The sequence below is a fragment of the Aplidium turbinatum genome, chromosome 15 (genome assembly GCF_918807975.1).
Source record: "Aplidium turbinatum chromosome 15, kaAplTurb1.1, whole genome shotgun sequence".
NCBI lineage: Eukaryota > Metazoa > Chordata > Ascidiacea > Aplousobranchia > Polyclinidae > Aplidium > Aplidium turbinatum.
Window position 1 is genome coordinate 10409180 of NC_137486.1, and position 15249 is coordinate 10424428.

The following is a 15249-nucleotide window of genomic DNA, read 5'->3' on the forward strand; positions in this document are numbered from 1 at the left end:
AACATGCAAAGCAGCATGCACATGCAAAAACAAAGCAGTTTAAATTACAACCAAAATAAAAAAAAAGTTGACATTGACTTCATACATCTGGCTTTTTGCAGTTTCCTGCTTATGCATGTATACGTTTGCTAATTTTGTACCGTACCATATTTATAATGTAACATGATACAATATTAGCTCACCGTCCAAACTGTTTGCAAAAAATAACCGCATGCCATTATTTAAGTTTTTTTTTTTTTTTTTTTTTTATAACTATAGATAGGCCTGCTTGGCATCGAAACAAGGTCTTTCAAAACCAAAGTCTTGGTCTCAAGGAGCCTGCTTGCACTTGCTGCGCTTATGCTGAAATGCCACAGCACATCTACAAAGCAAACCTTTTTTGTTTCAATTTATCCTATGCACAAGATGTGCTAATTCCGCAACTCAATCGATAAACGAAGTTCTTGGCAATTGCATGTAACGATCAAATTGTGCAACGGCAGCCTGCACAAGTGTACGTCTGGACGCAATCAGTAATGTAGTGATCACTACAATTACTATACTACACTACACTGCAATTGACTACGTGAGGCTTCTGGCCTCAATTGCGACAACCATTTACTCCTCATGATAATGAAAGAAACACATCATTTAAGTGTCTCGCTATTCTAACCAATCAATCGTCGTCTTTGCGATCATAAGTAAGCTTTATTGAGTGTACTCACTTTGCCACTCACGCAACTAAGCTTTCCGTGATGGCTGACATAAGCACAAAGAAAGCAGGAAGCTGAGCTTGTAGTGATCAGCAAGCTTGCACAGCAATAACTAGCCACTGAAAATTTGACTTGGCAGCGCCAATGGCTGATCGAAAAGTTTTGGCTATGATGCGAATGAACTAGTTACCTGTAGCTTAGTTTTTCAGTTTAGTCTACTCAGTTGAAAAGTGACTCGCGTTTGCACTGCGGTCAAAGTGCGCTCCAATATAGTAGCCCACTGGTCAATGGCGAATGGTATTTTTACAGCTTACATGTTTCTACGTTCATAAGTGCTTGAACAGCTTATAGCCTTATGGAATAGCTTATGTGTAGCCTAATGAATATACATAGTGAGTTTTATTGTGGAGCTTGTTTCAATTTGTAGGCTATATTAGGGTTGCCATACCGTCCGGAAAATTCCGGACATGTCCGGAATTTAGGGTTAAATTTTGCGTCCGGGAGGAATTTTAAAAAATGCTCAAATGTCCGGAATTTTATGATGGGCGTTTTGGGGGAATATAAGATATATCAATATTTTTCTATTTACACAATTAAAACTGAACAACTGAAAGAATGCTGTGAATTTGCAAATTATGAATACAAGAGACTTCTCTCTCATAGCAAGACTCGCTGGCTCTCCTTGTTTCCTGGAATTTCAAGATTGTTAGAAATGTTTTCATCCCTGAAGTCCTACTTTTTGTCACAAGAACATCCACCAATAGTTATTAATCGGTTCTTTGAGAATGAAATGATCGAGTTATACCTTTGGCATATGCACTCACTAATGTCCGTGTTTCATGGACGTATTCAAGTAGTTGAGAGAGAAAACAATTCCGTTGCAGAAGTGCTAGAAAATTTGGAGCTGGTTCATAATGTGCTTGTGGAAAGGAAGAATGAAAACTTTATGTCTTTGAAAGTTAAAACGCTTTTAGTTGAAAAAAGAGAAGAGGGATATGAAGATGAATGTAACAATTTTCTTTCCGAAGTTGCAAACCTCTATGAGAGATACTTGGAGTACCTGTGCAAATGGATGAAACCAATGGAAAAGTTTGCTTGTTTTAAATGGATGACCTTGAACGATATACCAAGTTGGGAGGATGTAGAGCCTTGCCTTGGATATCTGATTGGTAAAGGGGTTGATGTGGACGATGCAAAGTGCTTTGACCAAATCTGTAACTTGAAGCAGTTTGTGGAAAGTTACCTACAGGACGAAGAATTTATTAAATTGCCAACGCATAAGACATGGTGCAAATATTTCGATCAGTCTACGAACATCACATGTCACTCAGAAATTTTAAGGATTGTACAGTTTTTCTTTGCTGTTACATCCCACAACGCCAATGTAGAGAGAGTCTTTTCACTGATGCAAAGTCAGTGGACTAAAGAAAGAAACAAGTTGCGACTATGAAAGGCATATTGACTCTTCAATATAATTTCAAAGATATGTGCTGTAGTGAATTTTTCTCATTTTGAAATCACATAAGGCCCTATTGAAAAGAATTAGATTTTCAGAAAAATATGCATCGTCGGAAGAGTAAATTTGTAGTGACTTGACTTACAAGCGTGACTTTAATTTGTTTTAAGCATGTAATTGCTGTTCTTCCTTTTTCGGCACAACCTAATTCTCATTATTATTTTTCACTCTGAACTTGAGATTTTTTTCAGTGATGGTCCGTAGCTATATTTAGAAAGTGCTTACCCTGCCTGGTGTGAGATTCTGCTCGTGACAGAAGACAATACTTTTCATTTCGGTAGCCGGCGCTTTAGCATGAGTATCGTACAACTTTGGCAGCTTTAGCATTTCGGTAGTGCATGGTCTCATGAAAATAGTCATGCTCTGTCCGGAATTTTGCTTTTTCAAATATGGTAACCCTAGGCTATATACTCATCTATCGAAATCAAGGCTTTGTCAGCCCGAGAATAAAGATTCAAAACCAACCAACCAACAACGAAAATTCCATGCGAAGTGAACAATAATATTAAGATCCTAAAATACTGGAAAGGGGGCCTAGAGTGCCCCTAAAATAATGGTATTTTTTCTTTGCATGGACGTCGTTTTTTGCGTGTGTTATATTTCAGTATTAGCATAGCCTATGTCGTTTTGTTTAAGACCCACACTTTGTAATCAGTTCAGTTTGTTTTTATTTCAGACTATCACAACGAGAAAATAAACAAAACAATATATGACAAAACATAACATAGGTCCAGAAAAAGGTAGAAATGACAAAACGCGGACGTTATAGCGTGCATGATACCAAAGCAGGACAATCAGTTTAAAATATGGCACGGTCGCAACACCTTTTTAACTAGATTCATAATTCATTCAATCTTAATTAAAAACTAGTTTTCCACCCTATATAACTTAGCACTGCACGATTGAGTTTAAAATTCAGGTTACTTTGTTTTAACCGTTAACTCAGTTGGTTAAGCGCCCGATTTTATACAGGAAGATGCTTCAAGATCAAGCGGCGTAGGTTCGTCTCACGGGGAATGTTCTTGAGCAAAGCATTTTAGACCTGGTGGCTATTTAGCGGCACCTAGTGGATGGAATAATTGACAAACAACAACATTTCGACAATCAGAAATATCACTCTGCCAATCTCGGTAACCGAGTCTGGGTCAGTTGTCAAAGCCTCTACAAGTGGGAAGTGGTTTATAAGAAACTGAAAACACGCGTTTCCTACGCGCCTGATTAAAGTGATTAGGTCACGCGATGAAGCAAGCGAGAAAATTTTGCCAAAACGGAAAAACATTAGATCTACTTTTTTCTCGTTTTTGGAGGCACGGGGCAGCAGCAAAAGACTTGTAGGCCTATAATGATGAGTCATCGAATTAAATGCTCTCATCTTTGTGTCTCAACCAAATCCATTTTCACATCATACGTAGGCCTATAATCTGAGTGCAGGATTGGAAGTAACGACTAGTTGTCACTATTCGATAGCGTTATTCGTTGCTTTCTGAATATCGAATGCTAATACCCATTTCTTTTAAAAATAAATATTGAATGCGCGTTATTCACTGCTTTTTTATGCAAGCACGAAATCATTATTCGTTTTTCACTAATCGATATTTAGGAGAACTGCTGAATCATTTTTTGTTGTTCACTTACTTCGTCGTCAAAACGAATTTACGAGATTTAGTTTTCGTATTACTATCCGACCTAGTCCCCATCCGGTTTTCGAACTTTAAAGGATTAAGGAAAATTTTGCGGCAACATAGTTCAGAAGACCATGCCAGTGAGAGTTGTTAACAGTGTTGCCAAACTTGCTGTTTCCCTCAAGTTTGGGCTTGTTTTTTTGAGTTCGTGGATTGCTTGTTTTTTGGCCAGTCAATTTTTAGTAATCGTTATTCATTGCTTTTGTTTGGTATCGATAGCGGAAAGTCATTGCTTTTTTGGGCACTATCGAATAGTGAAATAGTCATTGCTTTTTGATTAACGACTTCCAACCCTGTTTGAGTGCCACAAGGGCCCAAATACTTTCAATGTTCGCAAGCGCTTTTATCAATTAGGCTACTTTTAAAATCCTGTTAACTACTTTGTTTTGCCCGAGAGAAAAAAGAATAAAAGCCTTTTTAACTTACCAACCCATGGAATGATGCTAATACTTTCTTTTTGCAGTAACTCTTTCGCTTGTATCGCCTGAAGTACAGGAGTCGAGTTTGATCACATTCATCGTGACTGGCACGTGTTTGTTCGCAATATTATACACTTGAGAGTAATTCTGACATATTTGTCTTCAGTTCCTTAGATCCAGCATATGTATTTACAAAACACCCGAAATGATATCTACGTACGAATACTCTGCTGCCCCCATGAGAAGAATGAACTTTACATACAATGAAAAAACACTTTTGTTAGGGCTGGTAAGTACCCAAACAACAAAATCCGTCATTTTTACACGGTTTCAACGTTTACGTTGAATCCATGTAAAAATGACGGATTTTTCGGACTGAGTAAAAATTTATTATTCAATATGACGTCGACAACGTAAAAAAATTAACAGGCTGCTCTGTTGGCACCAGGGTTGGATTGAATGTAATTAATTAAACATTTTCATGTACCGGTAATAATAATTGTAATAAAGATTGCTTGTTGTTGTAATCGTAGCCTAATTTCAAAAAATATTGGGCCAAATCACAGTTACATTTGGGAAGTTACAGGTATTATACCAGCACTTTTGTTGAGCCGCTAGATGGGGTTCAAAAGGAACTTCTATAGACCTATTGCAACCTAATCTTTATCAAATGCAAATCTACTGATCTTTGATATAATAAACTGTAAAAATTCATCGATGAACATAAATATTGAAACAATAAATACTACTAATACTACAGAAAGTGCTCAATGCAAAGCAAAAAAAGCCAAGCAGAACAAATTAGCCTACATCAAATATAGTTATTACTTTCCAAAACTTCTACAGCCTGTTTCACCATAAAGGGGTTCAGTAGATCCTTATTTAAACGGAATAATAATAAAATTTTATTTGAATAAGGATCTTCTGGTGATCCCTTTTTTTAGTGAAACAGGCTGTTGAGGTTTTGGAAAGTAATAACTATCTTCATGGCCACGCTATATTTGATGTAAATATTGAAACATTTAATTTTCGTAATTGAAACGTGCAATTAAATACATTGGAAATAGTAACTGTAATTTAAAAATTACATATTAATGTAGGCTAGTGTAATTAAAACCTTGACGGTGTAACTGAACTGAAAACCATGTAATTGATCCAACTCTGGTTGGCACTTCTTCAACCCGAAAATTAGATATTTTCCAATTGATTTGACATCTGCTGACGTTCGGCTTCAATTTTTTACATTCAATTACATCAGTGAACAATAGAAACAATGGCTGTGTCAGGAAATATAACTTTTTCAAAGGAGTAGTTTTCCCGACTTTGTTAGATAACTGAAGGATTTTGCAGGTGGAAAAAAGCAAGTGTTGGGCGGCTGAGGGCAGCCAAGAAGGAGTAGAATGGAGAAAAAAAAGTGAAGTTTGGGAAGAAATTTCTAAAAGTTTCAACATGCGCGTGGACGTGAGTTCATATCGTAGTTCAGGGTTACTTATAAGTTATTGATAAAAACTTTCTGATACTGGTTGTGTTTCAATTATAGGCTACCTGTAACGATAAAGCAATCAAAACCGTGCCCGAATAGGCCACTCCTAATACTTATTTTTGGTTAGAAGATTTTTGGTTAGAATTTATTAAAACTTTTGCTTTTCGTAACCTGCTTTGCATAGTGCCAACAACAAAAATTCGTGTAAACGATAACAAACATGTAGGCTACACTAGATAGGCTACCTTTCGATAGAGAAGCTTATTTTGTAGTTTTTACTTGCAGTGCAGACGATCCTGACGTCTGATCGGTTCTTGCAAACCCGGTATTTAACATTAAGAACAGAGAAATCTTTGTTGACTTTAGATATCTAGTTTGCTTCACAGTAAACATAGTAGCCTATGTCAGCGCCATGCTTGTATTTGGGTGCGGTTGGTCTTGAATCAACTATTATCCAGTTGAATCTTTTCTATTTGAAGAATGTTATGTTCTTGAGTTCTCCTGCAAGCATGGTTGTGTCAGAGACAGCCTCAAGGATGTGTAACACTCAGGGATTGGAAGTTTTGATGAGTGGTATGCATTAGCAAGGCCATTCAAGTTACGACGAGTTAGCTACAGAAGAATAATTACACGTATCGTATTTAACTGCTTTATAAGCAAGAACAAAGAGGATAAAAATACGATTTCACAATAACTGTATCAAATCCACACTTGTATCAGTAGTTAATTGTACTTCAATGCATGTAGTGATACATTGGCAATCCTAAAAAGTGCAGAACTACTGCAGAAGACACTAAACATGTTCCATATCCCTTGCTGCTTGCTGAGTCATACTGCGGGCTTTTAAGTTGTATACTATAGGTTACGGTCAGTAGCGTACGCAGAGATGGGAATTGAGCTATGGATTTACTGTAGGCTATATATTATCTATAACAATATTACTACATGCTTTGACAGTGAAACTTTTAATTACTGAAACTTTTTTTAAACAAGAAGCAAAGCCCAATGCCCTCCTTGGCGTACGCCAGTAGATTTCCTTCCGTGTTGGCGTAAGCTTCGCTTTGTCTTTGTGACTTAACTAAACTAACTAACTAAACGTAAACTTCGTAACCGGACCGTGGTTCAAATTTTTAAGCACGCACAACTGACAAGATCACGAAGAAGCTTTTTTAGTGCGAAGATAAATATTCTCACAATCCAGATGTTGCCTACTTGATCTGCTGAGTTTTCTCCCGTAGTTATGAACCTGGGTAAGTTATGAACGTGGATAAGCGCATTGCATTTCAATGAACGACGCCGCAGCATCAAGTAGCAGCAAAGAACGTATAAATTTAATATGTGTAACCGCCCAACCTTTTTGCTTGAATAGTTTGTCTTCCCATCCACGTCTCCTTCGGAAGTTATCCGATAAACTAACAAACAAGAGCCCATACGTTTAGTGCGATGAAGTATCAGTTTGTACTCGTTGGTCTGCCCCCCACGTTTAAAGTATTCAAACATAATTTGACGTTGTTTAAGCGTTTCTTTGCTTCGCTTAAAGTCTCTGTGCTAACTTGAAATGCGATATCAACGTTCTTAAAGAACTTTGCTATTCGGTTTTACTTGCTGACTGCAATCTCGCATATCTTAGTGACAAGTCAATATAGTTTTGTGCCTGTGTTTTCAAGATTTAGAATATTTAATGCATCTCAATACTAACCCTAATCTCAACACAAGAGTTTCACTTCCTACTTATAGGCCTACAGTATTGTTTTCAATACAACATGTCGAATTAAAGTCAAATGTACGCTCTTGAGTTTCTACCACTAGTGTGGTAACTTGGTCAATCAGCACTGATATTTCTTCATTGTTTTTTTCAGTGTTGTATCATTTGCTGTTCTTTTTTTCAATTAGTGTCTCTAAAATACTTTTGTAGCGTCGGCATATTGCTCTTTTACGCTTATTCGAGTTCACTTTGATTGTAAGCTGTATTGCCGAGTGGTGAGAGCAGTGGAAGGACACTCGAAAGGGCGCCGGTTCGACACCGCTCAAGAGCATGGGGCTATGCCTTTGGCAGGACATTTAAAGGCATGCCTGAAGATGGTCACGAAGATTGGTTTCCTTGCTTTTCCCGTCCACTTTGTTTAAATCTTCAATCACCTTGCGTAAGCCTGGATACGACAAAAAACAACGTTTATTCGATGTGTAACTGTGAGGACTGAGGATCTTTCTTGAACTAAATTGACTTTGCCTTTGCATGCGTCATGTTGGCTGCTAGTAACTGATGGCAGTCGCTAACCGTTTAGGTTAGATTTTCAAGAGATTATATTCTACAAATGCCTGCATTTACAAACAAAGTATTGAATGCAAATCAGTAGCAAGTTGTAATAAGAATTAAGTTATTTACAATTTTGTCTCTCAGCCACATGGAAATAAAATCGTCCGTGCTGTGCGTTTTGTCACTCAGTCAGAAATAAGTGAGGAGCGTTTTGAATTAAATTTTGTAACGTATAATTACGATTTATAATTGATTGCATGTCAGTATAATTGCATATAAAAGTAATTACACTGTAATTGAAAATTGTAGCGTCGTGATTGTAATTAAACTGGTCTTGTGTTCTGCAATTATTCTACCACGTGTTCCAAGCGAATCTAGCGCTTGTGTAGTTTCTCTTTTCTCTATTGAGGAGATGTAGGGGAAGGTCGGGGCCTATGATCCCCCTTTTTGATTTAGTCCCATAACTCTTTTATTTCTGAATATTTTCACCTCATATTTCATGTTGGCATAACTTGTGATATAACCTGTTGAATCACCAAAGAGAAAATTCGTATCTTGTCAGATTTTTAATGTGGAGCAAAAAATGTAAATTTGTTGAAGTGGCTCATAGGATCCAACGCGTGGGGTCCTATGAGCCACCAGTACAATCAAAAGAATAAACGTATTTACATGAATACATCGATGAATACATTTACATGAATACACAACAACACATTTGCAAGATAATGGGACGTGATAAGTTGAATATAGAGGCTTAAGTGATCATGAAACTGGAAGATTTCCATAATTTTTAAATAAAAAGATAGTAATTTCTAATAATCACATTAGGCCTACATTTTTTTTTATAAGTGACAGATTTATATAGGCCTAGAAGGCTAGAAAGTATGAAAAAAATTAAGCATGCCACAACCGTGCCATCATTTTTATGATCACAAGCTTACAAAATCGATCCATCGAATAGCCTATAGGCTACTAACAGGCTATTCACACAAGATCAAAAGCAGAAAAGTCAATCAAAATTTTTCTAATTCCCTTCACTCTTTTTGTTAACCCAGTAGTGATGGGTGGAGGAAGAACTATGACTACAGAGGAAACTGGAACAGCGATTTACCACGATGAGTTTTTTTAGCAGTTGTTCGAGGCATTATGGTCAGTTTTGTGAACTAATTTTTGAAATCGCTTATGTACAGATATAGCCTACATTTGTATCTTAAACTGTTAAACAAAAGTTGAAAAGTACACATAAACAATTTACTATAATCTTAACTAGCTTAAACATAAAAAATAAATAAACAACTTTCTAACAATAAACTAATTGTGATCTGAATTTCAACCAAGTAGGATCCTATGAGCCGGCCTCATAGGATCAGCACACAAGGTGGCTCATAGGTGCCGACTCTCCATATTGACAAATTCACATGTATTGACGCTAAACTATTAACTTCAATACTGCACTTCTTTCATTATTCCTTTAAAAAGGACACTACTTGTCACCAAATTAAACCATTTGAATATCTGTTCAAAAACTAGGAAGTTATAGTAAAATTTTCGAACCCCTCAAAATTTACTTTTTCAACATAAAAATAAAGAAACCCTCCTTTCGCTTCGAATTCTCACAGGAGATTGTCCTGGCAATTGTGGGAAATGCATTCAAGCATGAAGAAAAGATCTCGGCTGAAACGGAGTGGCAAAACTTTTTATTTAAAAAAATAGAGGGGTGGATCATAGGACCCAATATGCTCATAGGCCCCGACCTTCCCCTACAGCAATTACTGTGTAAACTAGTAGACCTGCGCTTAAAGTTTTTATGTGCGGCATATGTTGTAGTCCAGAGTTGGAATGACCATAAGAAGATAAAGCCAAGCAATGAGCGTGTTGTTTGTAGTTTTATCTGTTGATGGTTCAACAAAGTTATCTTTTCCAAAAATATTGAGTTACAATGTTTGTACTACATTTTAAATTCTGGCAGTGCTAGATGCGAGTGCATGAACAATTTAATACGTGCTGAGGTGCATAACAGTTAAAAAATTTAAACACCGATTAAATGCCGCGATAAGTAGCGTTTTAGAAGTGATAAAGAAAAGCAGCTTCTGGTTAAATGTACAGATTACTGCATAGTCTTTCAAGTCGTAACTGTGTTTTGCAGACAAGTCAGGTGTGATTTTAGTTGCTTTACGCTTTGTTATAAAATTTTTGAGCTTGTTCTCAGCTTCATATAATTGCGGTATCTAAGCGACAGTTGATAAGTGGCAAGCAATGGTGGATAATTTAACATTTATTTCAGTTTTTATAAGATGTTGATTCCCTGCCAATACGAAGAAACTTGAGACAAACCTGAGTTTTACTTATCTGTGTGAAAGGCATTAGCGTACTTTTCCTGAACATGGTCTCACAATCTGTAATGCAATACATATTTTTTAGAGAAAAAAGTTATTTTTGTAAGTTGTAAAGTTAAGATTGAGATAATTCGAAGATGGACAACCAAGAAAGCTTTGCTGAAATCAGCATTGATCCATTTCCAACACCATTGTCAGAGTTTTACATCTATGTGACTGACAATGAAGCACGCTGCAAAAACTGTCAAAAGATGTTCAGATTCTCAAGCAAAGTGACGTCAAATTTGATCACACATTTGAAAAGATGCTCTCCGTACCTTTATCCGCTATACATAAACTTAAAAAGATTGCACAAAGAAAATAAAAAGGTTAACTATTTTAATCTGCTATTTCTTTAAATTTGCGACTTAGATGTGTGTAGAAATGAACTCTATTCATCGCTTACATTGTTTTGGGTTTAGCGTTTTTAACTCTTGCGTCGGGAAGTATAGAAGAGATTTTTCTTGTCCTATGTGACACCTGACAGTAAGAGGGCTTAATATAGATGATGTGCAGTACAGAATCACTTGTGAAATCATCCAAACCGTACAGTGCACACTCTATTTGTTACTGCTGCTTATCTATAGTCTGTACAATTATCGATCATGTAGACTACAACAGTGTTTTCAATTTGTATGTGGGCCTACAGCCTACTACTGTATTTATATGTTTGTAAAATTTGTTTACTAAAATAACTTTACATTTCAAAACGTTCGTTAGCAGGTTCACCTATAGTGTAGTTTAGAAGTTAATAGCAAACAAAACATTTTAAATACCGTGCGAGATTATTCTTCTTGTTCATGCTTGACTGCTGTATTGATCTGTTAGCTTTGCTTGTGTTATACAATTAGTTGCGGCGAAAGAGAATTTACTCTATTCCTGTCGTGCTGAGGGTACTTTTACATTCAACTGCAACTAGTGGATAGAATATTTTATCAGCATAAACTTCACACTGCTTACGTCGGAGGTAACCTAGCGAAGCCTGACAACAGAAGTATGAGGCTAAAATAATTTGGGAAAGAGGCAAATAGTTTTATCGGGCGAAAAAAAAGTTAACAAGAAAGTTACATTATGATAAAACATCACGTTATGGCGTGAGGAAAAGAAGTATTTTTTTGTGGCAATACTCTAGATCCCATACCTACGTCCTTCGATTAAAGTTTAACCTCGTTGTTTTAGAAGAACTATTCTAAGGTTTACAGCTGTGTGCTCGTAGTAGCCTACTGTATATGTCAATTCGACGCTCTTTCGAATGTCGTACAGCCGCTTTCACTACTCAGCTACACAGCATAACGTTAAAAGTTGTTAACGTTAAAAGTTGATGTTGTGTTAGCAGATAAAATAGTCACACTGCTCACAAAAATGTTCTTTTACGTAGAGGTTCATGCCTGTCATGTGTTCTTCACGTTTGCAGGAACGCTGCAGAAGAGATGCAAGGCAACTTCGAAAATGTTGGGAAAACATGAAGAATCGTTTTAGAAAGAAAAATCCTGGTTGCGAGGCAACGCCAGAAAATTTGTACGAAGAAAATGCGAGGAAGATTGGTTCCAATGGAGATGTGCATGCTTCAATGCTGGATGAACAGGCTTCACACTCCATGTCCGGCTTTGTGGCTTCTGAAGGTAAAGTCCTGTAATTCTAACGACGCATTTTAAGGACAAATTTGCATTAAGCGGCACCCAGTGAGTGGAATAATCTATAGACAGCAACAAGCAACAGCTTCTCTCCGTTATCTTGGGTAAGCATGTTGCATCAATGGTACAGAGCTTCTAAATACATGCGAAAGGGACAGGAACGAGCTTTGAAGAATGGTTTCTCAGTTCCATGTTCAAATACCATTTGACGTCGCATTTTTCCTTTTTTCGTTCTCTTCTATCTGATGCCAAATATGTCGTCAACTTATGTAGCCCAATATGACTGTTTTGTCCTCCCCGTCGTCCCACCACGATAGTCATATGATATTTGAACAGCCTCTTAACATGTGTTGTGTTGCTATGCAGTTCTTATAAGCCTATTCAAATGCTAACTTTCTATTTGAATGATATTACTACAAAGTCCCATTTATGTTGACGAAAAATAAATCTTTGCCCGTTTACTTTGCATACGAGGTTGGAAGCTGACTTTGTTGATCTTATTACGCCGCCACCGCCGCCACCTATTAGCACCACACTTAGCATTGCATGATTATTATCTGAAGCCTATATATTTTTATTGCATTAACTGCTGTACTGAAAAAGCAAAAGAATCATAAAGAATATTATCAATTGGGAATTTATAGAATGATTTTACTTGATTAAGAACCTTCTAATGAACCATCCCAAAAACGGTGAAACAATCTGTTAAGGTTTTTACTGAATAAAAACTGCATTTGATGTACAGTAATTCATTCTGCTTGGCTTTTTGCTTGGCAATGAGAACTTTTTTCTAGTATTAATATCAGTAGTATTTATTGCTTACGCCTTACCATACTAAACATGTAGTTATTTACGACATAATGCTGGTTACGAACAGTAGTTTTGTGAGTTTGTCATTTTGATTGTTACCCGGTTACATTAAGGAGAAAGATCTTAATTGGATTCGGTAGTATTCTTATGGTCGAAGGAAAATAGAAAAATCCGCTTCCGTTACTTCTCAAATCTTCAATTTTGATTAACAAAGCTTTGATTAATCAATCGTTTTATTAGATTCAGCTGACCCCCCGCCCTTGGTGGACATAACACTGGAAGATGATGTGGATGATGAAAGAACGAATTCAACCATGCTGATGCCTAACGAAAGACTTCTCGCTTCTTCTGAAAGCAAACTAGAAGCAGCAGTCTCTTCAGTAGAAATTGCATCGATAGACTCGTCAGTGCAGAATCGCAAACCATTCATTGCCAGCATCGCTGAGAAAAATGGTAGAGCTCACAGCCCGCCTATTGACCCAGGTTTGTCAATCGTCAAAGTGACTTCAAACAAAACAGCCAAAAAATCTGATGTGCCTGTGTTTCCAGTACGCTATGATAACACAAGTACTGTGTATAGTTCTGCGGATGCTCTCCGAAGAGGAGAAATTCATGGCAAAAGTTTTGTTTCTCTTCGCAAGCGAAAACGTCCTTTCAATACCCAACCGAGTACAATTAAGACGACAAACTTTGGAATTCGAAACGAAATGTTGAAACCTCGCGATTATTTAAAACAACTCCCTCGATCTCATCAGAACTTGAGCCAGAGTAGGAGAGGTTACGATGATGCTTCTCTTCCTCAAAATAATCCTCACAGCGAAAAGTTTCTTCGACTTCGCTTCATGCGCAATCGCATCCGGGAGCAGGAGACTCGTCTCCGTGTGATGCAACAAAAGATGCGACATGAACGTGAAAGACATGAAGTAATCATGTCACTTCTCAACAAACGTGCAGCTTACTATGAGGCACAGACAGACGAGTTACGTTCTATGGAGATTAATGGAGATGATGAATTTTGTGACGATTTGTTATGGGATACTCTTTCGTGACAGCGCTTGCTACAACTATACTGTTGCTGTAGTTGGTGTGAATTTTTATCCTCAGACTGACAAAGCCTCTGATAGGCTATTTCTAGCAGTTTGCATTCTTGTAGTGTAGAGGCTTTGAAGTACTGACGCATGGTCGGTTACCGAGATTGACAGATTGAAGTTTCCGATTTTGTTGCCGAGGAATTATTTCATCCACTAGGTAATCTACAAGCCTGATATCCAAACTATTGAGGTATTCCCTCTTCTATTGTCAGGTGTTTGGACCGTGCCATATTTTACACTGACTGTCCTGCTTTAGTATCATGCACGTTATAACGTCCGCGTTTTCACGCTTCTACCTTTTTCTATTCCTCTGCTATGTTTGGTATACATTGTTTTTCGTTGTGATGGTGAGAAATAAAAACAAACCGAACTAAAAGCATCAGTCTGTTGGTCTCCATAATTGCACTAGCAGTAAGAAAAACTATTTTCTTACTGTAGGAATCTGACTAAGGTCGAATTACAGAAGTTGCTTTGCTGGCAGCTGTCACATGCTGTTTGCTTACTGGTGTATTATATACGGAAGCAATAGATACTACATGTGATAAGTCACTGGCAACCGAATGTACATCCGGGTTACCATCTGATGGTCACCAAAGACAATATGATAACCGGTCATAAACACGACATGATAACATTTCAATACACTACAGCAGATGACTTCATTGCCCTTGTGATCGTAAAGCTGTCATTTTGATATTGTCGCTGTACTTGTCATCATACTACGAACTGTGCTATAAAAGCGTTCAATGTGCTGCTGTACGAAACAGATAAAGAGCCTGAAACTTTGTCTTACTTTATTTGAATCATTACCATTTTCAGCCTGTGGTAGCCCACTGCTGAGCGAAAGCCTTCCCCTTTTCTTGCCCATCCAGTCGATCGTGTGTTTTTATGTACTAGTTTGTTGGTTATTTGAATCAGGTGATGCAAATTGCTATGTTTTGGTTAACACGTTGGTTTTACAATCATCAGAAACTTCTATGGTCGTTCTTTACATGCTTATGTTGTTATCCAGCGTGCCGACGATGTTGCTGTTCTATGAGTCATTTGTATTAGACAACCGTACGTATCTTTCTCTGCGGATTTGGTTTAATTGCTATTTTCAGAATGTAGTGATACGTTTGTTTGGTTTCTCTATCTTGTCAGGTACCTTTTAATAAACTACCATGTTTTAATTTGGTCTCACTAATGTCATTGCCCCAAACTGGCATCCATCTTGCTTTCAATAAACCAGTCTTCCACAAAAACAGGCCTACTTCGGCCTGAACAATGATACTTTTCCTCACCATTAAA

The 15249-nt window shown here is 37.3% G+C and overlaps 1 protein-coding gene across 1 annotated transcript; it reads left to right on the top strand.

Annotated features, from left to right (window-relative positions):
• Positions 1-4319: 4319 nt before the first annotated feature.
• LOC145784686 (uncharacterized) lies at positions 4320-15119 on the top strand. Its single transcript, XM_082596551.1, has 4 exons — positions 4320-4598; positions 5660-5770; positions 11839-12046; positions 13109-15119. The coding sequence occupies exons 1-4, from the start codon at positions 4515-4517 to the stop codon at positions 13915-13917; spliced, it is 1212 nt and encodes a 403-aa protein (XP_082452677.1). The 5' UTR covers positions 4320-4514; the 3' UTR covers positions 13918-15119.
• The last annotated feature ends 130 nt before the right edge of the window (positions 15120-15249 follow it).